The sequence below is a fragment of the Emys orbicularis genome, chromosome 25 (assembly GCF_028017835.1).
Source record: "Emys orbicularis isolate rEmyOrb1 chromosome 25, rEmyOrb1.hap1, whole genome shotgun sequence".
NCBI classification, from domain to species: Eukaryota; Metazoa; Chordata; order Testudines; family Emydidae; genus Emys; species Emys orbicularis.
In genome coordinates this window covers 13,717,396-13,727,418 of record NC_088707.1, presented here as the reverse complement: position 1 = coordinate 13,727,418, position 10,023 = coordinate 13,717,396, and the positions used below count along the sequence as shown (strand labels likewise).

The 10,023-nt window shown below is 67.0% G+C and overlaps 1 protein-coding gene across 1 annotated transcript in view; it reads right to left on the bottom strand.

Annotated features, from left to right (window-relative positions):
* Positions 1–295: 295 nt before the first annotated feature.
* ADAM11 (ADAM metallopeptidase domain 11) overlaps positions 296–10,023 on the bottom strand; it is a 50,790-nt gene continuing 41,062 nt past the window's right edge. The window contains exons 17-26 of the mRNA XM_065422503.1: positions 9,457–9,549; positions 8,869–8,949; positions 8,488–8,538; positions 7,788–7,851; positions 6,135–6,234; positions 5,567–5,686; positions 4,175–4,343; positions 3,483–3,597; positions 2,074–2,164; positions 296–344 (exon numbers count right to left, since the gene is read on the bottom strand). Coding sequence (XP_065278575.1) covers positions 296–344; positions 2,074–2,164; positions 3,483–3,597; positions 4,175–4,343; positions 5,567–5,686; positions 6,135–6,234; positions 7,788–7,851; positions 8,488–8,538; positions 8,869–8,949; positions 9,457–9,549 — 933 coding nt within the window. The remainder of the gene's footprint in view (positions 345–2,073; positions 2,165–3,482; positions 3,598–4,174; positions 4,344–5,566; positions 5,687–6,134; positions 6,235–7,787; positions 7,852–8,487; positions 8,539–8,868; positions 8,950–9,456; positions 9,550–10,023) is intronic.

Below are 10,023 nucleotides of genomic sequence, written 5' to 3'. Positions count from 1 at the left end.
CAGCAGGATCCCTCCCTGCACAGGGGTCAGGTGCTGCTGGCAGCAAGGGGCCGGGCTGGATGGCCCAACCTCTCCTGCCATCACCCTCCCGCCGGCCCGAGAGAGCCCCCAGGCCTCCGCCCAGGGAGGGGGGGACAGCCCCATGGAGGAGGAGCAGCGATGGTCATGGCCCGTGCAGCAGGCTCCAGGCAGGCAGGCGCAGCAACCAGCAGGAGGCGACGGTAGCGTCCCAGCAGCCGGGGGCGAGCGAGGGGAGGGGATGGGATGGTGATGGGTGACAGATGAGTGATGGGGGCTAGCCCAGCCCCGGCTGAGCCGGGTCATACCTTCCTCTCCGGATGTTCCTGGCGAGGCGAGGAGAGAGGACATAGAGAGGGGGACGGTTAGCGAGGCCTCCGGGGGCAGCCCTGCTGGGTGTGTCTGATCCTGCCCGGCTCTGCCCCGACCCCGCCAGGGCCCCGCTCTGGGTGGCATGTGGCTGAGTGCCAGGGCCCGTGGCAGGAGCCAGCCCCAGAGCCTTGCAGGTCTGGCATGGTGCGCAGGGCTTGGGCTAGCCAGGCAGGGCTCACTTTGGGGGGTGCTGGGGGCTGAAAAGTCTGGCCCTGGTGCTAGGGAAAATCTCAGCCCCACCAGGGCGGAGGGGCTGCCCCCTGCCAGTGGGTGCCCCCCCTTTCTGCCAAGTGTTTTGGGTGCATCTCTGGGCAGCACCAGTGCGGGACGGGGAGCAGGGCCGCGCTGGGCCAGTGCAGGGGCCTGGCGTGGAGAGGGAAATGCGGGGCAGGTTTTCCCAGGGAGGGGGCATTGCAGGGCTCAGCTCGTGGGCCATGGCGCATTCTCCAGCCCCAGGAGCCTTTCCACTGAGCGCGCCCCCCCCCCCTCCGGAAAGCCGTGCTCTCGCTCAGCCCAGCGCTGGTGCCGCCCTGAGCGCTGAGCCTGGACACTGGCTGCTCCCACCCTGCGGCGCCCCCATGCACAGAGCCCCCAACACAGGACAGGGTCCGAATACTGCAGCAGCAGGGCTGGGACCGTCACCGCGCTCAGCAGACCACACACCAGGAGTGCGGCAGCCAAATAGCAACAGCCGGGAGGGAGGCAGGGGGGACAGCAGCCCAGCCTGCAGGGCCCCAGGGGCTGGGCCCAAGGCTGCCCAGCACGAGAGCCACCCCATGCCAAGATCTGGTCCCTGCAGCGCCATCAGGCAGGGCTAGCCCAGGGAGCAGCTCCCTGTCACAGCCCCAGGGCGGGGGCCTCCGGGCCCTGTGCCTCTCGCTGCTGCCAGGCCTGGGGCTGGTGTGTGGGTTCAGGGCCCAGGGGTCTCACCACCCCTCCACGCGGGGCAAGGCGGAGCACACCACTCCGGCCACGCGGGCACCACGCCGTGGGGCTCCCCCTACACATGCAACTGCCACTGCCTGCAGGCTGGATGCCACCCTCCTTGGTCCGCGAGGGCACGGCCGAGGGGGCACCCCCACCCCAGCGCCCCCTGCCCCACACCGAGGACATTGTGTGTGTGTGCAGGGGGCAAGCTCCTCCCTGGGTTAGTTCTGCCTGTCTCCCTCCTGCCCCAGGGGACCCAGTGTCCCTCTGCCCCCCTCCCAGCTCCATGCTGCTCCTTCTGCCCCCCCAGTCTGCTGCCCCTTGCCCAGAGCCCTCGCCCGCTGCCTCCTGGCTGGCAGGGCCCCGGGCAAACCCCCGGCGTGACGTGCATTGCGGCGTGAGAGCAGAGTGCCCCCAGAGCTTGCACTCAGGCTGTGGGAAGCCCTGCGGTACCTCACTCCCCTTCCTGAGCCCAGCTAGGGGGCAACTCCCAGGGGACAGGGCTGGGGATTAGCAGTGTGGGGCGCCCCCCTCATGCCCAGTCCCCTCCCGCCAGAGCACAGGAGCCGTACTGCCCCACAGCTTCCTGCCCACGGCTGGGTCAGACCAGCCAAGCCCATGGAGTGCAAGGGCTGCCCTGGCCTGGGAAATGCCTCCCTCCCACAGCCTCTGAGCAGGGCAGGGGCTGTGGCCCGGTGCCCAGCCCCGGCCCGGGAGAAGGATGCAATCAGGAAGAGGCACGCGGCGTTCGCTTACTTAAATCCCCAGCCAGTTCCCCCCAGGACAATGGCCGCCACCAGCACGGCGCCCGCAATGGAGCCGATGATGATGTTGGTGCCGCTGGGACCTGCGACAGAGAGAGGGGAGGAGAGCTCAGGTCAGGTGTGGGGCGTGGGCACTGGCTTGGGGAGGGGCATGGGGCAGGCAGGGCATGGCCCGGACTCTGTGGTAGCTTTGCCCCCTGTGGACGCTGAGCCAGGAGCGAGGGGTGCCATGGCGAGCCTGGCACGAGATCAGCTTCTCTGCAATGCCAGGGGCCACCTTGGAGGGACCATGGGGAACGGGCACCACAGGGTCCCACCCCCACCCTGAGGGCTCAGCAAACGGACCCTCCAATCCCATCCAAAGCCCTGACGCCCGGCCACTCACGGGGACGCCCTGACCAGAGCCCAGCTCTGCTGTTCCTCGGCCTGTCCACGCCACCCTGGCTCCCTGCAGCCAGCAGGGCAGAAGGATTCCACCAGGTGGCTTCAGTCAGCAGGGGGCGCTCTCCTGGCTGCCTGGCCCACACCCTTTGTAAGCCCACGCCATGGCCCTGCGGGCTCTGCAGCGGGGCCTTCCCGCTCCTCCGGGACCCCAGCAATAGCTCGTGGCTCTAGACTCGGGGGCAAGCCACAGCCCCAGGCTCTCCTGTGGAAGCGCCCCTCTAGCTGGGACCCCCAAGCCCGCCCGACAGACTGGGTGGGTGGAGCAGAGTGAGCGACAGGAATTTGGATCTACGGGGAGAGCTGGGTGGGCTGGGGCCAGGGAGCTCCGGAGACAGAGCAGCCCCAGCCTCGACCCACCGGCCCAGCTGTCCTGCGGCACATGGTGCCATGGCTTGCAGGGGAGGGGGACGGCTCCTGGCATGGGTTCGGGGGCTCAGGTGTGTGTGGGGACAAGGGAGCATGGGCAGGGTGGGTTGCCAGGGTGTGGGGGAGTTCCTGGGCAGGGGATCCTGGGGGGAGGGGTGTTCCTGGGCAGGGGATGCCAGGCGGGGGGTTTCCTGGGCAGGGGATCATGGGGGCGGGGCAGTGTTCCTGGGCAGGGGATACCTGGGGGGGTATTCCTGGGCAGGGGATCCGGGGGGGGGCGTGTTCCCGGGCAGGGGATCCCGGGGGGGGGGTGTTCCTGGGCAGGGGATCCGGGGGGGGGGGAGTTCCTGGGCAGGGGATCCCGGGGGGGGGCGGGGGGTGTTCCTGGGCACGGGATCCCGGGGGGGGGGTGTTCCTGGGGCAGTGCTGGGTTGCGGGACTGGAGTGGGATCAGGCTGGGCAGGGAGGGGGGCGGGGATGTGTCACGGCTCTAAGGGAGGGGGACCACGGTTCTGGGCAGGGCTCCACGTCTGGGTTCACACTGCCTGGCCCACGCAGGGAGGCGGGGGCTGGCAGCTGGGGGACACGGACCCTTGTATCTCTCGGTTTCGCCGGTGGGCCTGGGCTCCGGGATGGGGTCGTAGACGCTGCAGTCCTTCCCCGTCCAGTCTGCCTGGCAGATGCACTTGCCCTCGTTGCTGCAGACCTGAGGCAAAGGAACGGGAGGCGGGTGAGCGCTGCAGGGAGTCGAGTCCATCATCGGCCAGGCCCTGTGCTGGCCCGGGCCATGGGGCCTCCCTGGGGCTGCGATGGGGGCGCTCTGGCCTTCGGCAGCTCTGCTCCTCAATGCTGGGGCTCCCCAGGGAACACCCCACAGCCTGAGAGCCCTGACCAGTGGGGCTGCGGTCTCTTCCACAGCCCAGGCTCCTCCCACCAGGGTTCCCACCCTGCCCCATGCTAGCCATCCAATCAGTCTAATCCACTGCCATGGGGCGGCGCCAGGAGCAGGCCCAGGCAGTGCCCCCCTCAGGCAGCGACGTGCATGCACCTCGGAGCGCAGGAGAGGGGGAGGCCAGAGGCCAGGGCTCAGCACAGGAAGGAGACCAGCTGCTCCCTGCGGGGTGGAAATCAGGTACTGGGGGCAGTGAAGGTGGGAGACGCTGGGTGCCCCTGGGCAAGGTGCCACCTCTGTGCTCCCACGTTGTGAGGCTGCCTGCCCCGCAGAGCTTCTCCCTGTGGGCAGAGGGAGGCCTGGCACGTCCCAGCCCCCAGCAAGGACTCACCCCATGGTCAAAGCAGATCATCCCGTCCCAGCTGCTAGGGCAGGCGCTGAAATTGAAGGCTGCTGCGGGAAGGCATTTGTGGTCAAGACACAGCATGCTGGGGCCGCAGGGCGTGCCATCCTCCACGTAGCTCAGGTCCGAGCCGTCCACCAGCTGGACGTGCCCACCTCTGGGGAGGGGAAGAGCAGCTGAGGGAGGGGGCAGGTCACACTGTCCAGGCCCCAGGGTGTGGCTAACATGCCCCAAGGCCCCAGCTCCTTGCCTGTGGCCCAATGGGGGAGCAGGCTGGGGACATATCTGTGTCAATCGTGAACCCCATCCTGCACCACAGCCTCCTGGGAGGATCGGAGCCTCTGCGGTGGAGTTCTTGCAGAGCTCGGCAGGGCCAGCAGCACTGCCTGATGCCACCAGGGCGCTGCCTCTGAACAGCTCTCCGCACCGCAGCAGAAACGGCCCCACTGCCATGTGAGAAGAGCCGCCTGCCCACAGACGCTGGCCAAACCCCGCTTCGCCGGTGGGCCCAGGCCAGGGCGCTGAGCTCAGGCCAGTGCCCGGTTCCCAGCGAGCTGTGAGGGGGAAGCGTCTGTGGGTAGGAGCCTGTTAGATGTTTCCGATGAGCAGAGGTCGCCAGCGGGATGTTTCTGTTTCGGGGGAGGTGGATTAACGACAGCGATGGAAGACACCCCTCCTCCACCCCCACCCCCGCCAGTGCTGTAGGAAGTCTCTGCACCCTGGCACCGAGCGGGGCGGCTGTAGCGTGCACATACCTGTCTGTCTCCTCACTCTCCGCACACTCGTTCTGAAGGGCGTGATTGAAACCCCAGGGCTCCCAGAGCCAGGGCTCTCGGGGACGTATCGAAGGGACTGGGGCTCTGCACAGCTGAGGCCCTGCTCCGGGGTCTGCCCCTGGGACCGGGAGCTGGCAGTGCCCAGAGCCAGGGGGCTGAGCAGCACGGGGGGCCCAGGATTTGGGTCAGAGTACCACAGAAGAGAACTGCCGGGGAACGCTAGGCTCCGGGGCAGCTGAACTGACAGGCTACAACGGGATTCTCCCAAAGCCCAGCTCCGCTGCTCCCCTTCCCCACATCCCAGTGCCCTGGGGTAGGTGCTCCCAGCATGCACTGAGGGGGTCACTTAGAATCAGGGTCATATGGGATGCGCTGAGCCAGGAGAGGGCAACGGAGCCGATCTCACCGTGGCCAGTCCTGCGTCAGGGGCTTCCTGTTGGGACACCCCCCAGCCCTGCCCTGGAGCAGCGATGAGACGCTCCCCAATCCCTCGTCTCACTAGGCCCCCGGGGCTGGGGAGCTGGCCTGGCCCAGGGGGGCCAAGGCACTGAGTGCCCTGAGCCAAGTCGGGCGGCTGGCCCTGGCCCGGGGCAGCCCCGCCCACCTGCAGTCGACGTATCTGTTCTGGTGGTAGAAGGTCATCGTGGTAATCTCCCCGCTGAGCTCGCCCAGCCGCGGCACGCCCGTGATGTTGGTGCACAGCAGGTAGCCGCACAGGACGTCTCTGCAAGGCAGACACAAAGTGCAGAGGGGTGGGCCCAGGGTACCCACTCCCGCCCCAACCCAGCCCCAGCCCCAGCCCACCCGGCCCAGCTCAGCCCAGTTGTGGGAGGGAGAGCGGGTCAGGACAAGGAGCACCAGCAATACAACTGGTTTGACAGCTGCCAATCACTGCGTGGCCACGCCCCGCTGCCCTCCCAGGCCTGGCGTACAGGGGCTGGGCCTGGTGGCAGGAGAGGGGGTGGCATTCCCTGGGGGGGGTGGTAAGACCCTCCCCCCTGGCCCAGAGCAGGTGCTGAGCAGATGGTGGCAGAGCGTGGAGGGGGGTGGGAGGAGGTGGAGGAAGGCCAGCGCTGGGGCCGTGTGCACTGGGGCTGCGGGCAGCAGCTGGCATGGACAGAGGATGCTGCGATGCCCACACCCCTCCCGGCAGACTGGGCCCCAGCACTTACGGCTTGCTGCACTGCACCCAGGCTGGGCCCTCGCGCCCACAGTTCCCTCTCTCGGTCCCTTCCACGTTCAGCTTCTCGTAGCAGAACCTGTCGGCAGCCGCTGTGGTGGGAGGGGACCAAGGGGGGGGTTACCTGCAGACATGGTCCTGCCCTCCCCCTGTGCCCCAGGCAGGGCGGTGTGGAAGCAGAGGCATGTGCTCTGACACACAGGCCGGGCTCAGCCCGCCAATGCCAAGCGCCTGCCTGGCAGAGCCCAGCCGGGAGCACGTGGGCCAGGTGTGTCCGTGTGGGATCACGTGGGGGGACCCGGCCGTCACGCTCCTGCTTTACACACACGTCCCTTAGCGGTGGGGCAGGGAGCGTTAGCTGAGTCAGTGCCGGAGCCACGAACAGAACCCAGGAGTCCCAGACCCCAGAACTGCCCGAGGTGCCTTCCTTCAGCCCTGGGCTGTAGCCCGGTTACTGCCCACAGATGTGCAGCATCACAGCTGGTCCCACAATGGCTGCATTCACAGAGCCCCGTGGCTGAGAATGAACAAGCGGACAGCCCTCAAGGGCCATGTGGGGGGCTCAGCCCCAGTGTTACAGGTGCGGCCAGCAGGGCCGTTTCCTTCCCACACACTCCAGTGGCACCCGGGTTTCTGCAGAGCAGGGCAGGCTGTGAGGCACTGGGAGAGGGACTAGCCGTGAGTACGACGGGTGATACGCAGAGCACCAGAGAGCCCGAGCCGGGACCACTGCTCAGCCAGGCAGCGTCTGACCAGCCACAGGCCTGTCCCCGGCTCTTCCACTGGTGTGTGTCACTGCATGGGAGGCAATGGACCGACTGGTGGGAACGGGAGGGCAGCCAGTCCTGTTGGGGTCCATGGGGGCGTAGGCAAGAAGAGAACTAACCCATAGGGATGTCCGGCCTCACTCATTTCAATGGGCCTTGACCCTTAACATCCATAGTGTTTATTGCAAATATCTGGGCCAGGTTCTCCATTGCCCTCACCCCGTGCCACCCGTTACGCTGGTGCCAGGGGTCCTGTTTGAAGCCAGGTGCATCACGCCTCCTCGGCACTGATGCGCTGAAAGTGTGAGGAGGATGGGGGCCATGATGTTTCCTTTGGCAGGTTCCCTTTAATTGAGGGCTTCCAAGCTGAGGAGAAGCCGGCCGCAGGGGGATCTGCAGGGTGAAATCGCTGGAAGCGAATCGGGGTTTGATGTGGTTTTGCTTGAGAGTAAGCAAAGGGCCCGATTCTGCTCTCACTGACCGTGCGGTGACCTGGACGTGACTCTACTGAAATCTGGGTAGCGAGGCCAGCAGGCAAGGAGGGACACAGGCACCCAGGGAGAGCCTGTAGTCTGTCTGCGGCTGTCGGCAGAGGATTAGAGGGCTGCTGTGGGAGAGAGGTGGCAGTGACGTTGCCGGGGGCAGTGCCCCCGGAGCGCCCATGGCAGAGATGGGCTCACAAGGCCTCAGACCCCGGAGCTGCCACCTCGCACTGCGCAGCGCTGCACGTATCGCTTTGTGGCCTCGCCAATGGGGCCGCTGAGCCCTCGGTCGCTGGCGTTCAGCCGGCTCTGCACCCCTGCCCTGTGCACGCGCTCCCTCAGCTCCCTGTAGCTCTGCACCCCCAGGCCAGCTGGAGAGCTCAGCCAGGCACTTACCACGCCCCCAGAGTGCATTGCACTGTCTGTCCCTGGTTTTGCACCTGCCCCCATAGCACCGGCCCTGTGGAGCAGAGAGAGCCGATTTCACACAGCGACACTTGCAGATGGGCACACACGTGTTGACATGCTCCCAGGCCTTGGCATGGGGACTGCAGCCAGACAGCCTGAGGCAGGCATGAAAGAGTTCACTGGAGCAGCAGTGTCCCTGGCCGGCCGGCTGGCTGCCTCAGGGCGTGCGTCAGGCTGGGCTGAGTATCGGAGTCACAGGGAGCATGTTTAATGGAGCAGGTGTGCCCGTGTGCGTGCACAAGCAGCAATGTCAGGCAGTCTGTCTGCGGGAGCAGGCATGTCTGCCAGTCCGGGGGAGTGGGCATGGGGCCATGCCAACCAGCCTGTCTGGGGAGTGGGCATGGGGGTGTGGGGCCGTGCCAACCAGCCTCTCCGGGGAGTGGGCATGGGGGTGTGGGGCTGTGCCAACCAGCCTGTCCAGGGAGTAGACACAAGGGTGTGAGGCCGTGCCAACCAGCCTGTCTGGGAAGTGAGCATTGGGGTGTGGGGCCATGCCAACCAGCCTGTCGGAGGAGTTGGTACAGGGCTGTGCCAATCAGCATGTCCAGGGGAGTGGGCACAGGTGAGCCAGTCAGCCCATGTGGGGGCGGGGGTGAGCAGACACGCCTACGCTCTGCAGGGCTGTTACCTGCTCGTGGTCGCAGAAGTAGCCGTCCAGCTTGTGCAGGTTGGGTGGGCACTGCAGAGAAAGAAAGGGGGTCTCCATGGACCCTGCTCGCACACAGCTCTGCCAGTGCCCTGCCGCCATCCCAGCTCTGCCCCCCACACCACAGCACACCCCACCAGTCCCCCTCAGTCCTAAGCCAGCACCTGCCCAGCAGGCACCCCCTTGGCTGCTCCAGGGCCAGGACTGGGGCTCTGGCATTGGCCAGCTGGGAGCAGCGCCGCCCGGGGCAGGGCCGGGCGCAGCACAGCCTACGCGCTGGAGACAGTTTGCTCCAACGCCACCGCAGAGCTGCCAGGCGGGTGTCCTGACTGAGCTCCCGCCCCTGCCCCCAGCCCCCCTCACCTGGCTGGAGTCCCCAGTGCAGCTCTCCGGGATGTCGCACTCATTGACGGCTTCCCGACACGGTGTGCCCCGCGGCTCGTACTGAAAGAGACGGGAGCGAAGGCCATGACCGACGGGGGCCAGCATCTGCACAGCCGAGTCCCCGAGGCAGAACTCCCCCCTCCAGGCTGGCTGCAGCACCCTCACGTCCCGGCCAGGGCATGTGCTCAGCCCCTTGGGGCGATCCATATCGCAGCCCAGCGCTGTGACCTGGGTCCGGGCTCCTGGTGTTCTGCCTCCGGGGGGTCCTTTGGCGACTCACTCCCTGTGCAGGGAGGGGCCCGTGGGCTGGCTCTGTCCCTCCCCGCCCTGCAGCGGAGCCAGGATCCCAGGCTCTGTGCTCTGCGTGGGAAGGCCAGGGCAGGGACTGGCTTTGGGTTGGTACCTCTGGCACATGAATGGTTCATTAATAACCTGTCCTGCCCCTGGAGGGTGCTGCCCTCTGCTGGAAGGGCCCTGCCCAGGCGCTTGTGACTGCGTCGCCCTCTAGTGCCCGCAGTCTGCATTAGCCGCTGGTAGGCCCCGTGCAGGGCCTCTCGCCAGTCTCACCTGGCAGCCTTTGCAGCAGAGCCCGTCGCTGCACATGGCATTGTGGGTCAGGGTGCATTTCTTGCAGCAGTTGCCGCCGCCCTTTGCACACTCCTGCCAAGGAGAGACATAAGCAGATGCCCGTGATGCCTGTGCCTAGGAGCGAATGCCCCAGGGGTGGTCAGTGTGAGACACCGCATCCTCATGCTTGGGGGCTGTGGGGTTAAGGCTGCAATCCTCCAAGCAGCCAGCAATGCCTGCTCCCGAATCCCCCCCTCCCCGTGCCCTCCCCAAGGCCCAGCACTCACACTCTGACCTGCCCCGTCCCTGCCTCCCCAGTGCCTGAGCCCAACGGGAGCAGCAGGGCCAGACTCCGGGAATCCTCCTTTGCCTGTGACGTGTGTCTTCGCTCCTGCAGGGGGTAGGGGCAGGCCCCAAGACATGGTAACAGCCTCAGCCCCAGCAGCCCAGGCCTCTCCCCACCTCTCCCTCAGCCCCACGTTACAACACCTGGTCCCTGATCAGGGTGGGGGGCAAGTGCCCAGCCCCCAATGTCCCCATCCCACAACTGTGCTCCTCGCCCGATGC